The following is a 23,612-nucleotide window of genomic DNA, read 5'->3' as shown; positions in this document are numbered from 1 at the left end:
ACCGGGCTGCCGCTGTGTGCTTACCTCGGCTGGACAGTAAAAATACGGCGGAGCCCACATGTTTTTTTTTTTCTATATGTCCGTTTCCTTTCTATGTGTATTATATAGGTCTGTGTGTGAGTGTGATGTGTGTGTGTTCTATGTCTGTGTCTGATGTGTGTGATGTGTGTGTATTCTATATGTCTGTGTGTGAGTGTGATGTGTGTGTGTTCTATGTCTGTGTCTGATATGTGTGTGATTACTCTGCTCCGCTTCCTCTTCCTGTCATAATGACATCACTTCCCTGCAAACCGCAGGGCAGCGATGAACATTACCGCAGGTAAGCCGCGAAATATCGGAGGGAATAACGCAGGAAAACGCAATGAACCGCACAGAATTTGCTGCCTGCGTTATTCCCTGTGGGATTTCACGATTACATGGCAGTCAATGGAGTGAAATCCCGCAGAGACGTGCGGAAAAGAAGTGACATGCAATTGTTTTTGCTGCGGGAATCCCGCAGCAAAACATGCAGCTGTCAAAATCCGCATAGTGCGCACAGCATTTTTTTTCCTCATAGGTTTTGCTGGTGAATCACTGCAGAGATGTTATGAACATAACATGCAGCGAAACATGCAGCAAAACTGCAGGAAATGCGCGGCAAAAACCGGCAAGTGCGTACAGGGCCTAAGGGCTGTTTGACTAAGAAGGAGAGTGATGGGGTGCTATGCTAGATTACCTGGCCTCCACAGTCACCAGACCTGAACCCAATCGAGATGGTTTGGGGTGAGCTGGACCGCAGAGTGAAGGCAAAAGGGCCAACAAGTGCTAAGCATCTCTGGGAAACTCCTTCAAGACTGTTGGAAGACCATTTCTGGTGACTAATACTTGCAGCTCATCAAGAGAATGCCAAGAGTGTGCAGAGCAGTAATCAAAGCAAAAGGTGGCTACTTTGAAGAACCCAGAATATAAGACATATTTTCAGTTGTTTCACACTTTTTTAAGTATTTTATTCCACATGTTTTAATTCATAGCTTTGATGCCTTCAATGTGAATCTACAATTTTCAGAGTCCTGACAATAAAGAAAACTCTTTGAATGAGGTGTGTCCAAACTTTTGGCCTGTACAGTGTGTGTGTATATATATATATATATATATATATATATATATATATATATATATATATATATATATATATATATATATATATATATATATATATATATATATATCTATATATCTCAGTCTTCGCCAATGTTTTTTCCCAGGAGAAGGACAACATTTCAACATGTTGAACATGTTCCAAGCTCCTTGTTCCCATGTAGCCCAATTCTCACCCAATCTTTCTTGTGCACATTATTATTCTTATGGCCCCACACTCTTTTCTCTCTGATTTTCCCTCTTAATCATCGCTAGATCACTTCTCATTGTCTATTTATTTTACTCTATAGGCGTCGGGGGAGGGGAGGGACGGGCATGAACAATCTTCCTCAGCAAATAAGTCTCAGGATGAATACTTTTGACAGAGATTATGGTAAAAGATAAGACAAGTTGTAATGACATCTGGAAACTTTTCCCATGGGTGAAACTTCTGGTAGGAGTAAGTCACGTATGATGTGAGACAGGAGGACGCCATAAAGGAAATATCATGATAAGTCCCCTCCGTTTATACATCCTAAAACTCACCATGACAAAATGCTGGACCCCATTATCCACCCCCCTTTACAATGGGGCCAGCAATCGTATAAACCCAATGGGTCAGCACCAGCATCTTCACCCAGATAATTTTGTCTTTTCCATGAAAAATCATAATTTATCAGCTGAGTTGCATAATGAATAGAGAATATCGTCCAGACAGTGACGAGGTCAGAAATAATGATCTTTACTTGAAATAATAATTTTCTCTTCACACTTTGCTTTCGGCACAGAATGCTCCTTTGCAGCAATTCCAGCTTTGCAGAGCTTTGGCATTCTAGCTGTTAATTTGCGGAGGTAATCTGGAGATATTTCCCCCCATGCTCCCCCCCCTCCCATAAATTGGATTGGCTTGATGTGCACTTTTTGCACCATACGGTCAAGCTGCTCCCACAACAGCTCTATAGGGTTGAGGTCTGGTGACTGGGCTGGCCACTCCATTACAGATAGATACCAGCTGCTGCTTCTTCCCTAAATAGTTCATGCATAATTTGGAGGGGTGCTTTGGGTCATTGTCCTGTTGTAGGATAAAATTGGCTCCAATCAAGCGCTGTCCACAGAGTATGGCATGGCATTGCAAAATGGAGTGATAGCCTTCCTTATTCTAAATCCCTTTTACCTTGTACAAATCTCCCACTTTACCAGCACCAAAGCAACCCCAGACCATCATATTACCTCCACCATGCTTGACAGATGGCGTCAGGCACTCTTCCAGCATCTTTTCAGTAGTTCTGCGTCTCACAAATGTTCTTCTGTGTGATCCAAACACCTCAAACTTCGATTCGTCTGTCCATAACACTTTTTTCCAATCTTCTTCTGTCCAATGTCTGTGTTCTTTTGCCCATATTAATCTTTTCCTCTTATTAGCCAGTATCAGATATGACTTTTTCTTTGCCACTCTGCCCTGAAGGCCAGCATCCCGGACTCACCTCTTCACTGTAGAATTTGATGCAGGCTTTTTGTTGGTACTATTTAATGAAGCTGCCAGTTGAGGACCTGTGAGGCTTCAATTTCTCAAACTAGAGACTCTAATGTACAGTACGTGTCTTGTTGCTCGGTTGTGCAGCGGGGCCTCCCACTTCTCTTTTTACTCTGGTTAGAGCCTGTTTGTGCTCTCCTCCGAAGGGAGTAGTACACACCGTTGTAGGAAATCTTCAGTTTCTTGGCAATTTTTTGCATGGAATATCCTTCATTTCTAAGAATAAGAATAGACTGTTGAGTTTCACATGAAAGTTCTCTTTTTCTGGCCATTTTGAGAGTTTAATGGAATCAAATGTAATGCTCCTGATTCTCAACTAGCTCAAAAGAAGGTTCAACTATCTCAAAGGAAGGTCAGTTTTATAGCTTATCTAATCAGCAAAACTGTTTTCAGCTGTGCTAACATGCACATGGTTTTTCAGGGATTTCTAAACATCCATTAGCCTTCTAACACAGTTAGCAAACACAATGTACCATTAGAGCACTGGAGTGGTAGTTGTTGGAAATGGGCCTCTATACACCTATGTAGATATTGCATTAAAAACCAGACATTTGCAGCTAGAATAGTCCTTTACCACATTAACAATGTTTAGAGTGTGTATGTCTGTTTAATTTAATGTTCGCTTCAGTGATTAAAAATGTGCTTTTCTTTCAAAAATAAGGAAATATCTAAGTGACCCTAAACTTTTGAACTGTAGTGTATAGAAACTTCCAAGAGTTATTTAGTTACTGTTGTAATGTGGAAAGTTGACTGATAACCATTATGTCCGCTGTCACCTTCCCCACATTGGCCATCAGCAGCGGTAGGGATATTCCTCACCCAGGATCACTGAATGTTTTGCCATTCTGGGCTTACAAGATGCCGTACGGCAATGTGGATGCCACAACGGGCGACCTCTGGGGTCCATCAGCTCCGCTGGAAACCGGAGTAACTAAGAAACCGCAGGGCAAAAGCCTCAGGAGGACGACACGAGGAGGACGAGTTACTGATGTTTGGTGGAAATGCTTCATTATTGTTATTATGTCTTCTAGATCTCATTATCAATATTATTATTGCTGTTGCCACTTGTGTAATCTCTTTTTTATTAGTAGTAATATAAGGTGATTATTCTTGCTGTTATTACGGTTATTATTTTTACTAATAATGTTCTTGTCGTCATTAGTACAATCATTACTGTGGTGGCGACATCCCGATAACTTTTGTACTTTATTAGAATAATAAGGATATTCTGAATGTTACATTCTTATTTTATTTATTTATTTTACCAGTTCCCGGCATCAAAGTAGCAGCTTCTTTCATGTTGCACAGGATTGCTCTACAGTGATACGACGGATCAGTTTGTTCACAGGATTCCTGTGAAGTAAGGCTAGGTTCACATTTCCGTTGTTTATGATCAGTCACAATCCGCCGCTCTGATAAACAACGCAATCCGTTTGGCGGATTCATTGTTTCCCATAGACTTATATGAGCGGCGGATTGTGACTGATGCCCTTGCGTTGCATCCGCCGCCCGACTGATCACTCGTGGAACGACTGACCGTCGGGCGGCAGGAACGCAGCAGGTAGCATTTTTTGAGCAGCGGAATCCTTTTGATTTCGCTGCGCATGCTCTCTCACGGCGGCCATACGATCAGCTGATCGCCCGGCAGTCGCCTTCTGTGAGCGATCAGCTGATCACCCGGCGGCCGCCTTCTGTGAGCGATCAGCTGATTGCCTGGCAGCCGCCTTCTGTGAGCGATCAGCTGATCACCCGGCGGGCGCCTTCTGTGAGCAATCAGCTGATCTCCCCGCCGCCGGCTTCTGTGAGCGATCAGCTGATCACCCGGCGGCCAGCTTCTGTGAGCGATCAGCTGATCTCTCTCATAAGCTGGCCGCCGGGAGATCAGCTGATCGCTCACAGAAGCCGGCCGCCGGGTGATCAGCTGATCACTCTCTCTCTCTCGTTTTACAATGGAATCCACTTTCTATTGACAATTAATTCCAATTCTTGTCACCCGTTGTACAACGCATCAGTCACAAGCGTCAAGCAACGCATGTAACTGATGCAAAACAACGGAAATGTGAACCTAGCCTAACACATCCGTTGCATCAGTTGACATCTCAAAAACGACTGATCCATCGTTGCGTCGCAATGATGGACCTGACGGAAGCAAAACAACGGGAACATAGCCTTATGCACATTCATAGTCTACACAACTATCGGAGAAAAGTCAAGCAGTGGCATAAAGCGTGAGCTTGACCTTTGCTCTTTCAGACGGGGCTCTTGTTCTTCAGATCAATGGGGGTTCTAAGTGGTGAAACCACCGGCACATAGTAACAGAAGCCCTATGGGATATCATCAATATCCTTTTTTAAAGTGGCTGGCCAGGACTGAACTATTGAGGATTTATCAATATGATAAGGGTGGGGGTCCGACCCCCCCACAATCATCTGAAATCCACTCCAGACAGAACAATGCGATTGTACGGGGAGAACACAGCAGCTCCACACCGCGCTTCATCTCCCATTCACTTAACAAGTTAATTCCAAATTCTAAAATCATAGTTGGAGCAATTTTTAATCCAATTTTTGAATCAGATATGATCAGAAATAAAACTGCCGGATGGGTCCTGTCCCCCGTTATGCTCGGTACCGGTCAGTTTCTTTTGGGCTTGCTAGTGCCGACAGGCCTCCTAGACTATGTCTGTCGCACCCTTTCCAATGTCACTGCCACCGGTCCCCGACTCCTCTGGTCCCGGACCACCGTCTGTGACCCACCCAACCACGGTCTAGCTCCCCGGGAGCTCACTCTCCCTGGCCCCTCTCTCCTTGAGGGCTCTTACTCCACTCTTAATCCAATTTTTGAATCAGTTCTGATCAGAAATAAAACTGCTGGATCCACTAGTCTTAAAAAAAAAAACTGCATAAAAACCGTCATGTGTGATTCCAAACTAAAGCTGAACGCTTCTTATATGAAATGCAGACAAGACGTCGCAGGAGATGAATAAAGTCTCCGTCTGGAGCTGGATTCACTTAGCAGTAATTGAGGAGCCGTCCCGCCACCATCACTCCATACAGATCCATATCCAGCGCTCGGAGGCTGCACATTACACCGGACTTCAGCCTCTCGCTTGTGGCTTCATGGAATTCATCAGCCTCACTCGCTCCAGTGCTAAAACAAGCAGGGACAGCAGATGAAAGCTTTTCTGGGAGGAATTCCTACCTCTCCCTCCATCCATCACAGCTTCTATTTCGTAAAGATACAGCCTACCATAGACTTTTATTTTTTAAATAGGAAAGGTTTATAAAACCGTAAAATGCTGCAGAATCTAAAAATATGCACCAATTTGTAGCATTTAGTAGGTTTTCTGCATTGAGAAGAGCCAGAAGTGAAATTGTCGCAGCATAGCACTGCGGCCAGTCATCAGACACCCCATGGTTACATGCAGCAGCCAACTACACTGACAAAGGGTCTGTCCCCTTTTGGATCTGGGGGCTGTCTACTTTTGGATCCGGGGGCTGTCCGCTTTTGGATCCGGGGGCTGTCCCCCTTTTGGATCCGGGGGCTGTCCACTCTTGGATCAGGGGGCTGTCCACTCTTGGATCAGGGGGCTGTCCACTCTTGGATCAGGGGGCTGTCCACTCTTGGATCAGGGGGCTGTCCACTCTTGGATCAGGGGGCTGTCCACTCTTGGATCAGGGGGCTGTCCACTCTTGGATCAGGGGGCTGTCCACTCTTGGATCAGGGGGCTGTCCACTTTTGGATCAGGGGGCTGTCCACTTTTGGATCAGGGGGCTGTCCACTTTTGGATCAGGGGGCTGTCCACTTTTGGATCAGGGGGCTGTCCACTTTTGGATCAGGGGGCTGTCCACTTTTGGATCAGGGAGCTGTCCACTTTTGAGGAAATAAATATATTTTTGTTTAGGCTCATTACTTCTCTGCACATTCTACTTGAACGTGCTCTGTGGTCATAGATCAGCTGAGAGGATCTCCGAAAAACACAGGCAAAAAAGGAGTTACACAGTCCAGTAATACCATCAGAATGAGCTCACAGTTTCCCAGTTAATTCATTTTGCAGATAGGAATAGATGCAACAGGAGGCAAGTGGTGCAGAGATTTTAAAGCCCAGCACTGGAGCGGTGCATTCAAGTTAAAACCCTGCCCCAATCTTATACTCACCTTCTGGCATCTTCATCTTAAATCATCGCCTCTTCAGTTGGTTTTTGGCAAGTTGCGACCTACCAGCAGCTCCAGTGTTTCATGGAGTGTTCCGGAGGTCACAACTCAATACAATTCTATGGGAGCCTCGTTCTGGCTTTCATAGACTTGTATTGAGTGCTTGTGCCGTAACTACTCACTTCTGGCCAATTAGAGGTTATGGTCACAAGATGGAACCACGGTACTGTAGCGAAGCCGAAAAAGTATGACAGGGTGAGAAAGATACTGGGGGCAGGGGACTTGGATTTAAAGCGCCACTCTAGCACTGAAATAAAAAAAAAAAAAAACTGTAGCGGTGATTTAATTAAGACCATTTGTAAAAATGTTGTGTTTTTTTTTTAGCCCCTAGTACAAGTATATAAGAGAAGAAAAAAAACCTTCTCCAATGTGAACAACCAAACTAAGGAGACCTGCTGAGTAGAGTCTTAGGGGTACTTTGCATGTTGCGACATCGCTACTACGATATCGTCAGGGTCAAATCGAAAGTGATGCACATCTGGCGCCAGTAACGACGTCGCAACGTGTAAAGCCTAGAAGCGCCGATAAACGATCGCAAAAGCGTCGAAAATCGAAGATCTGTGTAGCGTCGGTCATTTTCATAATGTCGCACCAATAGGAGATACGATGTTGTTAGTCGTTCCTGCGGCAGCGCACATCGCTGTGTATGAAGCCGCAGGAGCGAGGAATATCTCCTTACCTGCATCCCGCCTGCAATGCGGAAGGAAGGAGGTGGGTGGGATGTTTACGTCCCGCTCATCTCCGCCCCTCCGCTTCTATTGGCCGCCTGCCGTGTGACGTCGCACGACCCGCCCCCTTAGGAGGGAGGCGGGTCGCCGGCCAGAGCGACGTCGCAGAGCAGGTAAGTGCGTGTGAAGCTGCCGTAGCGATAATGTTCGCTACGGCAGCTATCACAAGATATTGCATGTGCGACGGGGGCGGGGACTATCACGCTCGGTATTACTAGCATCGGCTAGCGATGTCGCAACGTGCAAAGTACCTCTTAGTCACAAGGTTTCATGGGGTAAAAAAAGTGCTAATTTCCCCTCTCTCTACAAATAATGGGAAAAAAAATTCTTTAAAGCAAATGTAGCTATGTATAATCTCAGAAATGAAGTAAAAGTTGTAAGAAATAGAGGCAGATTGAGAAACAATTAATTCTGGTATTCAATAGGTGTTGCTGCTTTCTAGTAAGCATTTGGAAAAGGGACACAGACACACATCGATGTATGCTGCTGCTTTCTAGTAAGTGTTTTATCTCACCCCAGCGCTGGGTTGATATGTACACTGCTCAATACTGCTGCTTCTGAACAAGTGCTACATACACAGAAGGGCAGGAATCCCTCATGTCTGTGTTTGCTGTCTATGGCAGACATTATATCAGATCGTCTTTTCCCACTAGCTCAGAGACAACCGAAAAAGAGAGATGGAGCCTACAGAGGAAAAACTGGTGAAAAATGTAGGATACAAGTCAATAATGTCCAGAAATAGTGTTACTACTCATGTGTACACAGGACAGCTAATTCTAAGTAGCCAGAAAAAAAACAAGGATAAAAAGTGGAAAAACATCTGCGCTGCTGTGCGAATAAAGAGTTAATTCCAAATAAGAGCAATGCAGGGTGGTTTTCGCTACGCGTTTTGGAGATAACCCCTCTCCATCAGGAAATTCACCAAAAAAAAATAATCTTTTTTTGGTGGATTTCCTGATGAAGGAGAAAGTTTATCTCCGAAACGTGTAGAATAAACCACCCTGCATTGCTCTCATTTGGAGTTAACTCTTTATTGGCACAGCAGCGCGGATGTTTTTCCACTTTTTATCCTTGTTTTTTTTCTTGCTTTCGTCTTTGGCACGTGGAGTCTGCAGCAGCTGATACATGCTTTAATACTGGTTGTGTGTCACAGAACCATCACAGGTGGGTGGTTTTCATTAACCCTTACTGTTGTTATCCTGGTAAGACCCTATATGCGCTTTTTATATACACAGGTTTTTTACAATTCTAAGAAGCCAACATAGGAATGCTTTAAATCCTAGGTCCCTTGTTTACCAGTAACTTCAACACACACTAAGTTCCATCGCTGTGTTCTCGGATGATCATCATTTCAATAAGAAAGTAACTTACAAGTGGCTTTCTGGCCATGGTGCACTACAACGCCTAACATCCCCGCACCTGTAGCTGTAGAACGCTACCCTGTTTCCCCAAAAATAAGACACTGTCTTATATTTTCTCTTGCCCTGAAAAAAGCACTAAGTCTGATTTTCGGGGGGTGTCTTATTCTCGAGGAGACATGGTTGGGGGTAAGTTTACCCCCTACAAAAGGCAGGTTTCCCCCCCCCCCCCCATCCCAGGATCGTCATACCAGCCCCGGGCGTCTGTATGGCTCCCAGATCCTCCTGTGATCTCCCAGCAGGTACGCTGCATGCCTCCCCTGAGTCTGGTTGACATCAGAACACACACACACACATCAGTTCTCCCTATGATCTCCCTGCAGCTGTGCTCCCCTGCGTCTGGCTGACATGAGATCTCACACACACACACACACACACACACACACACACAATATCACACATACGCGCACACAGTCACAAAATCCGGAGATACCACATGCTTCCGGCCAGGTGATCCTTGGCAGGTCCTGGAAGATCACTGCACGTACAGTGCACAGTATCGCCGCCGAGAAGCAAGCGATATTGCTGGATGTGGTGAGTGTGTGGATGCGATCTGTAGTGTGTGTGTGTGTGTGTGTGTGTGTGTGTGTGTGTGTGTGTGTGTGTGTGTGTGTGTGTGTGTGCGTGCGTGCGTGTGCGTGTTGATGCGCTCACCTGCTCCCGGTCGGCGTCTAGTAAGTATGATCGGGGGGTCTTCTTTCTTCTGTCTTCTCTCTTCTGGGGGTGCCCGCTGCCTATAATGAAGTGTCCTGCAGTGTCTTTAACTTTTACACCGCTGCATGACACTTCATTATTGACCGTGACTAGGTCTTATTTTCAGGGGATGTCTTATATTAAAGCTTCCCTGAAAACTCCTGGGAGGTCTTATTTTCGAGGGAGGTCTTATTTTCAGGGAAACACGGTAGGAATAGTAGAAGATGGCAGTAATACAATGAAACGCTCTCTGTTTCCAGTGATGTCTCTGCACAGAGCGGCTCCCAGGAAACATTGTATTATCCAGAACTATAAACATTTCCAGGAGCCGTAAGAGAGACAAACTGCAACCCAGTCCAGGGCATAAGAGCGGCTCTCGCAATGATTTCCAGCACTTACTGATGTTTGATCTGCTCTTAATATTTAGATCTGGATGACAATCACAAGTCGTGCAGCAAGAAAAAACAAACACCAAGCGAGGAGGGGATGTAAGGAGGCAGAAAGACAACTCAGACAGCGAGGAATTAGAGAACGGAGAGCTCCTTACTATGGGCATGCGATGCAGAGAGGCCAGACACCCCGCCGCCCCATCCGTTGCCCCAATGTGGCTCCACTTTGCTAAATTGCCTTTAGGCAAGAAAAGTAAAATCTGAGCACAATGGAGCAAAGCTAGTTTAACGCCGGGGCTTATCGGCAAATTATTGCATAACCACAGATTGCCGTATCCCAGCGCCACGTCATGAAGGTGAACGTGGCCACTAATTGCAACAACCACCAATCACCAAAAATCCAGCAGCCACAACAACTTGCAGGATGCAACGCGACCACAATGGCTTTCATTGTGCTACGTCTGTAGAAAATGATCCTTGGCGACTCAGAAATCTCCGTGTGGCCCCACGATCTCCAAAAGATGTGTTAACCCGATTATGTATAAAACGTTCATAAGACTTTAAGAAAAACGTTGTTTGATCAAAATTTGCCTAAATCATTACCACATGTGACTATAAAAACTTAGAAATATATCTTATCAGAGAAACCTGCTTATTTCTCCACTTATGAGCCACTTTTTCCCTTCTCATTCCAATCTGTCTTGCTTACTGAGAGATCAGATTAATGTTGCCTATTGAAGTCTAAGGAGAAGGGAGAAGCTGAAATGCACAGACTGGTGCTGCTGATTTCTAGTAAGTGTTTATCGCTCAACCGTTCTGGATTCACAGCTACACTGCTCAGCTCTATTGTATATTGACCTACATGAAAATGCTTTTAGGCCCTGTGCGCACACTGTGTATTTTGTCGTGGATTTGCCGCGGTTTTTGCTGCAGAAGAGGTGCAGTTTTTGGTCATAACCTTCCTGCGGTACTTCCCCAGAAAAATCTATGAAAAAAAATCAAAATGCTTTGCGTACACTGTGGGGTTTTTTTGCCCTAGGAGGTTTTGCTGCAGAATTTCTGCAGCAAAAAGAAGCAGCATGTCACTTCTTTTCCGCAGGTACCTGCGGTTCTGTCATTGAATAATCGTTAAAAACCGCAGTGACAAAATCCCAGCAAATCCGCACCAAAAACGCAACGAACCGCAGTAAAACCGCATGCAGATTTTGGGTGTGTTTTTTTCCACAGGTGCGGAATTCTGCCAGAGGGTGCAGATTTCACTTAAGAAACACATTTTCCCAGTGTGCACAGACCCTTAAGTGTTTTTTTTCCTCACGGTAGAGCTGGAATCACAGCTACACTGCTCAGCTCTACTGTATATTGACCTATATGAAGATGCTTTTGAGTAAGTGAGGTTTTATTCTCACGGTAGAGCTGGAATCACAACTACACTGATCAGCTCTACTGCATATGATGGACCTACATGAAGAAGATTTTTAGTAAGTGGGTTTTTTACTCATGGTAGAGCTGGGATCACAGCTGCACTGCTCAGCTCTGCTGTATATTGACCTACCTGAAAATGCTTTTAAGTGTTTTGCTTCCTCACAGTAGAGCTGAAATTACAGCTACACTGCTCAGCTCTGCTGTATATGGACCTACATGAAGATGCTTTTTAGTAAGTGGGGTTTTTATTCCTCACGGTAGAGCTGGAATCACAGCTACACTACCTAGTACTGCTGTATAATGACCTCAATCGTCACTGTTGATGTCTAGTAAATATTTTATCAGGAGACAGACTACCTGCCCTCTGAAGTATCAGATTACAGCTCCTACTGAAGTCTACGGAGAGGAGAAGAGGTTGGAGGAGCGGCGTGAGACACCCAAAAGGACTCATGCTGCTTCTTTGGCTAAGTTCACATTTCCGTTGTTTTGCATCAGTCACATGCGTTGCTTGACGCATGTGACTGATGCGTTGTACAATGGATGACAATGGTGACAAAGAAAAGAATTTCTTTGTCGGACTCCGTTGGGTGCGGGGGGCGGAGATCGGGGGGCGGAGCTGAGGAGGTCAGTGCCGCGGTCTGCATGGCTGGGGACAGGTGAGTGAGTGACTGAGTGTGTGTATGTGTGTGTGTACATGCGTGTGTACATGCGGAGTGCGGGAGGGGGCGGAGCGTGAGGGGGCGGAGCCGAGCGGAGCCGTGGAGCTGAGGACGTCAGTGCCGCGGGGACTGCAGGGCTGGGGACAAGTGAGTGAGTGTGTGTGAGTGTGTGTGAGAGTGTGTGTGTGAGTGTGTGTGTGAGTGTGTGTGTGTGTGAGTGTGTGTGTGAGTGTGTGTGTACACATGCGGAGTGTGGGAGGGGGCGGAGCCGAGTGGTGAAGTGTCAGCCTCCTTGCACACTGTATCCAGGGTAAATATCGGGTAACTAAAAGCAAAGCACTTTTTGCTTGGTTACCCGATATTTATTTTGGATACCAGCTTAGCGCTGGCTCCCTGCACCCGTAACCACTGTAAATATCGGGTAACTAACCAAAGCGCATTGCTTGGTTACCCGATGTTTATCCTGGTTATGGGGGCGGGGAGCCAGAGAGCGCATGCACAGCGAAATCCTACGGATTGCGCTGCTCAAAAAACGTTACATGCTGCTTTGCTCCCGCCCGGCGGTCAGTTAAAAAACGACTGACCGCAGCGGATGCAACCCAGCATCATCAGTCACAATCTGTCACTAATAGAAGCCTATGGGGAAAAACAGGATTCCTGCAAAATATTTGCAGGATACCGTAATTGCTCAAGGCTACGGATTGTGACTGATGCAAAACAACGGAAGTGTGAACTTAGCCTTTCTAGTAAACGTATCCTGAACAGTCACCTGAAATGACTGAGTCGCTGTAATTTTTCACTCTTCACCCAGGTGGTCATACAAGACATGGGGGAGTTGTACATTTTTCTTTTGTTAATGTATCTGATTGCAGTAATTGTGTAACTAAAGAACTGCAGATTACTAGATGGGAGGTATGGGAAACAAGTGCAATTTGTTCCTGATGGTGACAATGTGACCGCAGACTAATGAGACCTGGAGACGGCTATTAATGCTAATTTGCTGCTGGTGAAATGATGCACAGGCTACAAATTACACTAAACGACGTATACATTCAGTTTTAATTAATATTCTGTTCTTCATGTCTCAGCTCCTGCTGTGACAGTGACACGCGGTCATTACCATGCACCGGCTCCATGCGTTGCAGTTATCGAGGATAATTAGACTCTATATGTAGGATACAACTGAAGTTACATAACAATTATTAGATAATTATCGTGTCCTCTCACAAATCAATGCGGCACAGTTTCAGGTACGACCATTTCTGGGCAGAACCATCAACAGCGTCCAAGGCTTCCTGGCCATAAACACAATGCCAAAAGAATAGCAAAGGCTGCCACCTACAGGCAGAGCAGAACAGCAGAGGGACGAGCTGTGTAAGAGCCCGTAGTGGTTTTGATGTTTTTTTCCCCCATGGATTTTTTTTTATTTTAGAAAAAAGTAGCATTTTAGAGTAACAGCAATATGATTGAGGATTCTAAAATGGGGAACGAAAAAAAAAAATGCACCAAATAAATGTTTTCAGCAGTTTTACTGCAGCTTTTACTCAGGAAAAACAAAATGTATTAACAGAAAAAAAAAAAAAGCATAAAAAAATGTGTAATTTCCTATGTGGTTTAAGGCCATAATCGGAATAATTCATTCTGAGTAAAAAAAATGCAAAAAAAAATACCCCAAGAGTGCACACAGAAGTGCTTTTCCAGGACCTTTCATTATGGTCATACATATCATGTCAGTAATGTCTGCTTCTTAGCACTGACCCACTCACAGTACAGAGTTGTGCAATCACTCGAGTGCTGCAGCAGCTTTACTGACCAGTTGACCAGTGGGGGGACCGGGAGTTAGACCAGTGGGGGGGGGACCTGGGGTCGGACCAGTGGGGGAGAACCAGGAGTCGGCCCGGTGGGGGAGAACCAGGAGTCGGCCCGGTGGGGGAGAACCAGGAGTCGGCCCGGTGGGGGAGAACCAGGAGTCGGCCCGGTGGGGGAGAACCAGGAGTCGGCCCGGTGGGGGAGAACCAGGAGTCGGCCCGGTGGGGGAGAACCAGGAGTCGGCCCGGTGGGGGAGAACCAGGAGTCGGACCAGTGGGGGAGGACCAGGAGTCGGACCGGTGGGGGAGGACCAGGAGTCGGACCGGTGGGGGAGGACCAGGAGTCGGACCGGTGGGGGAGGACCAGGAGTCGGACCGGTGGGGGAGGACCAGGAGTCGGACCGGTGGGGGAGGACCAGGAGTCGGACCGGTGGGGGAGGACCAGGAGTCAGACCGGTGGGGGAGGACCAGGAGTCAGACCAGTGGGGGGACCAGGAGTCAGACCAGTGGGAGAGGACCAGCAGTCAGACCAAAGGGGGAGGACCTAGGAGTCAGACCAGTGGGGGGGGGGACCAGGAGGCGGACCAGTGGGGGGACCAGGACTCAGACCAGTGGGGGGGGGACCAGGACTCAGACCACCACTGATGTTTAGTTGGATGTCACTTATAATACTTTGGTAAATAATCTGAGGGGAAGGCCCGGAGCAGCTGTTTGAACCTTTTAAAAGGCAACAGGTGAATTTCAGATTACCGAATACTTCAATAGATGCCGCAGCTAAGTTACAGTCAAAGTTCAAAGCTGAACATTAATGAAGTAGAGCTGCTGTTTAAAGCATGGTGGAGAGGCAAGAGTCAGAAGGGAGAATATCGGACTTCAGTAAACAATGCAGCTAAGCTACAGCCACTGACCAAAGCTGTGTCCTAAAGGAGGAGAGTTGCAGTGTAAAAATGTGGAAGGAACATAGCAGCTAATTGAAACTGATGGGGCAACTGGTGATTTCCAGATTACCGAAAACGCCAGTGAACAATGCAACTAAGTGAGTGTCGCTGATTGAAATGGAACAGAACTGCAGTGTAAAGCATTGGGGAGAAACATGGCAGCTGCCTGAATCTCAAACGAGACAGCACGGGTATTATTTGGAGTAACGCTCCTCAAGTATTTGTGTAGTCCCAGAGAACCTCATTAAGAAATGTAAAATCTACAACAACATAGTATTCTTAATTTAGAGTCTATAAAACGATCACTGCTTTTACAAAAGTAAATTTAACGCACAAAACAATTACAAACAATGAATTTCCCACAGCAGAGCCCCAAAGGAGTAGAGTGAATGCAGCGATAGACAATGACATTTTATGAGGATGAGAAACGAGGGATGAAAGGAACTGGTGGCGGAGCGGTCGATGACTGTGCCAAGGAGGCAGATGGCGGCTGTGCCGCAGGGACCCACTATTTCTGTGTTCTGTTTGTCATCTTAGGAGCCATATAAATCGCCATTAGACGATTGTGTCCGGCTTACAGAGAAGCAGAGACTAGTAATAACCCAATCCCAAGATAAAAATTCTTCTGCGGCCAGGACACTGTGAAATTAAATAGCACGGTTGCACGAAGATGGGGAGGAGGAGAGGGGCCGCGGCGCTCCTGCGGATTAAGGGAGGTTATTAGATTTCCCGGTAAATTTCTTTCTACAAATATCCATTAAAAATCAAGACCCAATAACCATCTGACGAGTATAAACGTGAAGTACTGATACCGTGTGTCCACGAAAATAAGCCCTAGCAGGAGTTTTCAGCATTTTTGGCTTAACACTTAAATATAAGCCCTACCCTGAAAATAAGCCCTGGTCGAGGTTCAATAATGAAGTGTCCATGCAGCTAAAAAAGTTACAGAAAACTGCAGGACACTTCATTATAGAAAGCGACACCCCCAAAAGAGAGAAGAGGAGAGGAGACCCCGCTATCATACTCACCAATGCTCAAATGGGAGGACCTGCAGTGGAAAGCGCGCACACACACACACCCAATTGTGTGCGTGCACGCACAGACAGACACACACAGACACAATTACACATCAGATCACACACACATACATATTGCACACACACACCAGATTGCATATGTGCGCACACACACAGACAATTAGACATCAGATCACACACACACACACACACACACACACACACACACTCACACTCACCACATCCAGCGACACTGCCAAAGATTGCAGGAGAACCAGGAAGCGACGCAGATGCCTGGGGCAGGGTAAGTATGCCTCTCCTGGGAAGGGGGATCTGTATTTTTTCGAGGAACAAACTTTCCCCAACCATGTTTTCCCAAGAATAAGCCCTAGCATTAGTGTCTTATTTTCGGGGAAACACGGTAGTATAGTAATCATTACATATAGAATAAATGTAAGGGAACGGTCCAGCCGTCTGTATATATTAGGAACCGACCTCACATAAGGATACAAAACTAGTTTTTGGTTTGTTTTTTTATTTTTTACATGTTTTAAGTGTTTGAGGGGAAAAACTCTAGGGCAGACATTATGGATGTACCTATTAATGGCTTTTGATAGAATGGTTACTCTCCAGTCCTGGCTTCAGCACCGGTCTTTGCTCCCTTCTCCTATGGATGCTTCTTATTAGAGTAGTCCACACCAGGCTTCTTGCATAACCCAACAATACGTCAGTCATCCTCACACTTTTGAGGCCGGTTGCTTGTTTTATTAAGTGGCATAGTCCGCAATTGCTACTACTTCTCTGATAGTCGTCTGTCACCTCCACCGATGCTCCTGATTTCCATGCTACAGTCGGCGTTGCCGGCTCAGACCGGCTTACTAAGCGTTGTCCATACCAACCTCTCAGCAAGTTACTTCTCAACACTATACTTGGTGCTGTTCACACGTGGTCTCTGTAATCAAGGTAACATATCTTCGCGTGAACATCTAAACTTGCCCATACTGCACTGCTATTCTTTGGTTAATAGATTGTTCACTACAAATCACAATTAGGCCCTGTGCGCACACTGCGTTTTTACCCGCGGTTTTGCTGCAGAAATTTTTGTAACCTTTTTGCAGACATTTCCCAGCAAAACCTATGGGGAAAAAAACAATAGCTGTGCGCACGCTGCGTTTTTTTTGTCAAGAACATTCTTTCTGCAGAATTTCTTGAGAAAATTTCTTGAGAAAATGCGCATGTCACTTCTTTTCCGCAGGTACCTGCGGTATTTCACTCCATTCACTGTAATGTAATCGCGAAATAACGCAGGTAGCAAATGATGTGCGGTATACCCCCGGTATAGCCGCGATTTACCTGCGGTAATGCTCATCGCTGCCTGCGGTTTTGCAGGAAAGTGATGTCATTATGACAGGAAGAGGAAGCGGAGCAAAGTAAACACACATATCACAGACACAGAAAACACACACATCGCACTCACACACAGACACAGACATATAGAATACATATACAAATCAAACGGACATATATAAAAAAAAAAAAAAAAAAAAAACGCGGTCTCCGCCGTATTTTTCCCTTCCAGCCAAGGTGAACACACAGCGGCGGCCCGGTATTCTCAGGCTGGGGAGGGAGATGGCCAGGGTTAATCCCCTCCCTCCCGCAGCCGAGAATATCAGTCTGCAGCTGCCCCGGGACTGTCACATCCATTATGCGACAGTCCCGGAATGTCCCGGCTCTTCCAGATTGCCGTGATGCGGTGGCAATTCAGGTAGTAAGGAGTTAAATGGCAGCAGATCGCTGCTATTTAAGTCCCAGCTTAATCATGGCAGCGTCTATGAGATAGCTTTCAAGTAAAGTGAAAAAACACACACACACACACACACACCGAAAAATCCTTTATTTTAAATAAAATAACAAAAAAGACCCTCTTTCACCCCTTTATTACACCCCTATATTATTGTTATTTGTTTTGTTTATGTCCCACAATATAAGAAAAAGATAAATAAACTGTCCCCGCATATGACCCTAAAAATGAGAGCGTTGCATAGAACAATAAATAAGCAAACAATCTGGAGCTTTATTTAGCAGCAGAAAATATTTCATCTTGCCGAAGGTCAACAACACAAACTGCAATCAAACTGCAATGTTAAAGTATGGAATCCACAAACAAGTGTCTTGCCAGATCCTGCACCCACGAGAGAGGCCACCCCTGATGGAAAAAATATTTCATATCCCGCCGCAGCAAAGGAGAGATGAGAACTCATCAGCGGCAAACACACACTCAAGACTGTGCCAGGAACGCCGGCTGGAGGCAGCAGCTGCTCTGCAGGAAGGATGGAAGCCGCAAACGGACAGCAGAGCGCAAAACTGATACCGCAAGAGTATTGTATACTGTACGTGGACAGCGTCACCTCCCTACTAATACTGTCAACCGTATGTACCATACACAAATCAGTGCCGTCCCCCATCTGTCCGTACACAAACCGTGCAGTCCCCCATATGTCTATACACGATCAGTGCTATCTCCCATCTGTCCATACACAATCAGTGCCGTCCCCCATGTGTCTGTACACGATCAGTGCTATCCCCCATCTGTCCATACACGATCAGTGCTGTCCCCCATCTGTCCATACACAAACCGTGCAGTCCCCATATGTCTATAAACGATCAGTGCTATCCCCCATCTGTCCATACACAATCAGTGCCGTCCCCCATGTGTCTGTACACGATCAGTGCTATCCCCCATGTGTCCATACACAATCAGTGCCGTCCCCCATGTGTCTGTACAAGATCAGTGCTATCCCCCATCTGTCCATACACAATCAGTGCCGTCCCCCATGTGTCTGTACAAGATCAGTGCTATCCCCCATCTGTCTGTACACGATCCGTGCCATCCCCCATCTAATCCGTAGACAAACAGTGCTGTCCCCCATCTGTCCGTACACAAATAGTGCTGTCCCCAATGATTAGTGCCATCCCCCATCTGTCCGTACACGATCAGTGTCGTCCCCCATCTGTGTGTACACGATCAGTGCCAAACCCTATCTGAGCCGTACACAATCTGTGCTATCCCCCATCTGTACTGTACACAACTCATGCCATTCCCCATATGTACAGTACTGTGCACAATCTGTGCCATCTCCCATATGTACAGTATACGATTAGTGGCGTCTTCCATCTGTACCGTACAAAAGCAGTACTAATCCTCACTTGTACAGTACATGATCAGCGCCAAATTCCATTACCACTGTACCCAATCAGGGTCATCCCCCATCTGTACTATACACAATCAATATTGGCCTTCATTTGTAGTACATGATCGGTGTCAACCCCATCACCACCGTACCCAATCAATGCCGTCCCGTATCTGTACCGTACATGATCAGTGCCGTCCCCTATCTGTACCGTACCCAATCAATGCCGTCCCGTATCTGTACCGTACATGATCAGTGCTGTCCCCTATCTGTACCGTACCCAATCAATGCCGTCCCGTATCTGTACCGTACATGATCAGTGCTGTCCCCTATCTGTACCGTACCCAATCAATGCTGTCCCGTATCTGTACCGTACCCAATCAGTGCCGTCCCCTATCTGTACCGTACATGATCAGTGCTGTCCCCTTTCTGTACCGTACCCAATCAATGCCGTCCCGTATCTGTACCGTACATGATCAGTGCCGTCCCTATTTGTACCGTGTACAATCACTTTGACTATACACGGCTGACATCTTTCATGATCCCAATTCCATAATGGCTGGTTGCAGAGCGCTCAGGTAAAGGTTTTGTGACTGGTTTAAACAACGCACATTAATCAAGTCAGAAGTGCAAAAGAAAACATGGAGGCCTCATAAATTACCCGAGACAGGTATGAAGGTGAATCTACAACTAAGTACAAGCAGACAAAAAATGTGGTGACTATATGCAACAGTATATCTGGAGCGTTCCATGAGCGCTGCTGTCCGGCTCTACCAGTGTCTACGTGCAGCCGTCCTTCTTACCTGCGCAGACTTTCTTTTTTCTCATCCCTGGTAAGGCAGCCGTCCAAGTGACTGTTGATGTATTGCTCCAAAATACCGACCCCACACACCGGGCACTCCACTGGAAGATAAGAAACATGAGCAATATCCAAAATAACAACGACATAGGCAGCCAAATCAACCTATTCTAATATCAGGAGGAACAAAACAGGAGACAGGACAGAGCGTTTTGGCATTTAGGACTCTGTACCAGGAGGCCATTTGCTGCACCCTGGTACATACAAGAGCTGTACAGACTGAAGTTTATAGGTTCACACACCGCTCCGTTCGCGCTGCAAGGCTCCGCTCTGCACCTTTAAGGCTGCTTTCACACATCCGGCTTGAGCTGTGCGGCTCAATCCGGCTATGCAAGCTATGCAACGGATGCGGTGAAAACACCGCATCCTTTGCATACGTTTTTCCCATGCGGCCCGTCCGGTTTTTGCCGCTTGCAGCATGCTACTGAGCATGCGCAGTGGCAAAAACCGCATGCGGCGGCCGGATGAGGTTTTTGCCGCATCGCGCCGCATCTGGCCGCCATAGGCATGCATTGAAAAATGCGCCACATCGGCCGAATGCGGCGCGATGCGGTTTTATTTGCTGCACGAAAAAACGTGCCAGGCAACGTTCCATCCGGCCGCCGCATCGGCTAAATCTGCCGCATGCGGCAAAAACCGGAACGAACGCAAGCCCATGCGGCACAATGCGGCACTAATTAAAGTCTATGCAGAAAAAACGCAACCGGCAGAAAAAAAAACCGGTTGCGATTTTCCTGCAAAGTGCCGGATTGTGCTGCATTGCAGAAACCAGAGGTGTGAAAGCAGCCTAAGTGATCAGCAGGATGTCAGGGTTCGGACCTCCACCGAATGCCAACCTTTCAATGGATGTGGAGAGAACTTGCCTGGCCCCAGAAAGCCTCTCACACTGACCCCACAACACTAACCCTGCATCCCAATCATGACACTTCTCTACATCAATTTTGCCGACTACAACATGTGATCTTCATAAAATTAGCTGTGCTGAATCCAAAAATCCCATCACTTTCCTCCCTTCACGTCCGTTTTTTTTTTAGAAAAAAGCAGTTCACTAAGGAACTCTTACAGTAATAACTTAAAGGGAACCTGTCACCTGAATTTTCGCTATGAAACTAAAAGAGTCCCCTTCTGCAGCTCCTGGGCTGCGTTCTAGAAAGGTTCCTCTTGCTACTGGCCCCCCTTTCAGACCTAAATAAACACTTTATAAAATCTTACCTTTTGGTATGCTAATGAGCTTTGCTGGCCACGTGGGCGGGCTATATTGCGTCCGTTATTCCCCCTCCCGCCGCTGTTCACCGTCCCCCAGTGTTGATTGACATAGATGAGGCCGCCGATCTCATGTTACGCAGTGCTCCTTAAGTCCCGCGCATGCCCAGTGGCACTATCACGGGACTGAGCACCGATCAAATCGCAAGCGCTGGTGATCTTATTGCGCAGGAGCTGAGATTATGGGCGGGTACTTGGATGACGCTGGTGATAACATTGTCATCACCAGCGTCATCCAAGTAGCTGCCCATGATCTCGCGCATGCGCAGTGGCACTATCGCTGGACAGTACTGTTTTCAAATCGTGAGCGCCGGTGATGTTATTGCGCATGCGCGAGCACTGCGTAACATGAAGGCGGCAGCCTCATTATGTCAATCAACACTGGGCGATGGTGAACAGCGGCAGGAGGGGGAATAACGGACGCAATACAGCCCGCCCCAGTGGCCAGGAAAGCTCATTAGCATACCAAAAGGTAAGATTTTATTAAGTGTTTATTTAGGTCTGAAAGGGGGCCAGTAGCAAGAGGAACCTTTCTAGACTGCAGCCCAGGAGCTGCAGAAGGGGAATCTTTTAGTTTCATAGCGAAAATTCTGGTGACAGGTTCCCTTTAACATTAGATCTAATCATATTATTTAGATACGCAAAAAAGAATGCTGAATATATAATTGGTATAACTAATAGGAAGACTGCTTAATAAGCTGATAAAAACTGCTGATGTCTGAATGTACGGCTATATAAGCAGCGTGAAAACCGATGGCAGCATTCTATCATTCAAGAGGCTTACAAGTTGCAGCAAATTTAACTCTAAAGGTTTTTGGAGATATGAGTGAAGAATAAGGAGAACGCTTTCACCAAGACATCAGGGCCATGAAACGTAGATATCAAGGGAGATGGAACTCAATCATGATGGCAGACCACTGCTGGTGTTTACAGCGTCACAAACCTGATCATAACTTTTCCAGAGCATCTAAAAAGAGAAAATGTACTAGTCCAGAGGAGCATCTTTCCACCTGGAACAGTCTGGCCTTACACGCTAGGCCTGACTGTCATGTCTTATGCAACAATTCTTTGAGGAGGTCAAGGGGAACTTACCCTTCACCTTTACCGTAGATGTGGATGGGGTACTTGGAACAAACGCTTCCTCACTTGAGTCCATCACCCCAGGTTTCTGTTGGACTGATGTTGTGGAGCTTGAAGGACTGGACATATTGACATCAGATGCATCCTCAGCGCTTTCTCTGGAGGATCTTCTGGATATGTTGGCATTTGTTTTCACCAGAAACTTGTCCATAGATTTGTCTTCTTGCTTTATTTCTTTGCCAAGGCATCCCTGTGCCCCTCTTGTCGCCCGCTTGGCTGTAGATGGATTTTTGGGAGACTGCGGTGGCAAGTTCTTCAGAGACTGGGAAAGACTCTCCCTATGAGTAAATCAGACGGGATTACAAGGCTTAGATGGCGACAGAACAAACATTCAATACTCATAGCAAATCAGTGGGCGGTACGGCAGCTCAGTGGTTAGCATTGCAGTCTTGCAGCACTGGGGTCCTGGGTCCAAATCCCACCAAGGACAACATCTGCAAGGAGTTTGTATGTTCTCCCACATGTTTGAGAGGGATTCCTCTCACACTCCAAAAACAATAGGGAATTCAGATATGGTAATTATGCTCCTGCATTGGTTACATTTGTATTAAACATATTACAATGTGCAATACAGGGTAATATTGTGGTACCGTGTTAGCCAGAAAAATCAATTGAAATACTATGTCCCAAGAATGACAAAAGTATTTTAGGAGTGATACCTTTATACCATCATCTTTCCCATGTCCTATTGTAACATTCATTTAATGTAAATGTTGTGATTTGGTCTCAGTAATTCATTTGTAATTTGCCTGTAGAAGGAGCCTTTGTGCTCTGAAAGCTTGCGAATATAGTTTTTCTAGTTAGCCTATAAAGGTATCACTCCTAAAACACTTTTGGTCATTCTTGGGACATAGTATTTCAGTTATTAAACATATTATAATTGTTATGTGTGATTGTTATTAGATTTTGCACCTTGGTCATTTGTTTGCCCTTGCTTAGTTCTCTCTCTTTGTGAGACTCCCACACTTTCACACCTTGGAGCATTTATTCACACGCACCCTGTTTACTTTGTTTTGTTCTTTATATATACACAGTTATCTAGTGACCTTGTACACCGCACTACCATTCATTATTTAATTGTTATTTATACAACCAATGTGATGGTTTGATACAGATAATAATGTCTTTATTTTGTGCCTGATGAGGTTTGTTTGTTTTTTTTACATCCTACACATTCCCATATTTTCTCTTTTTAGATGGATTTAATATGTATATCCCTTTTA

The 23,612-nt window shown here is 45.9% G+C and overlaps 1 protein-coding gene across 1 annotated transcript in view; it reads right to left on the bottom strand.

Moving 5' to 3' along the window:
* RAD18 (RAD18 E3 ubiquitin protein ligase) overlaps positions 1-23,612 on the bottom strand; it is a 394,915-nt gene that overhangs the window by 262,887 nt on the left and 108,416 nt on the right. The window contains 2 exon segments of the mRNA XM_075320765.1: positions 19,931-20,030; positions 22,342-22,667. Of these exon segments, the coding sequence (XP_075176880.1) occupies positions 19,931-20,030; positions 22,342-22,667 (426 nt within the window).

The sequence above is a fragment of the Anomaloglossus baeobatrachus genome, chromosome 8, assembly GCF_048569485.1.
Source record: "Anomaloglossus baeobatrachus isolate aAnoBae1 chromosome 8, aAnoBae1.hap1, whole genome shotgun sequence".
NCBI classification, from domain to species: Eukaryota; Metazoa; Chordata; class Amphibia; order Anura; family Aromobatidae; genus Anomaloglossus; species Anomaloglossus baeobatrachus.
The sequence above is the reverse complement of the archived record's forward strand: the minus strand, read 5'-3'. Positions and strand labels throughout refer to the sequence as shown.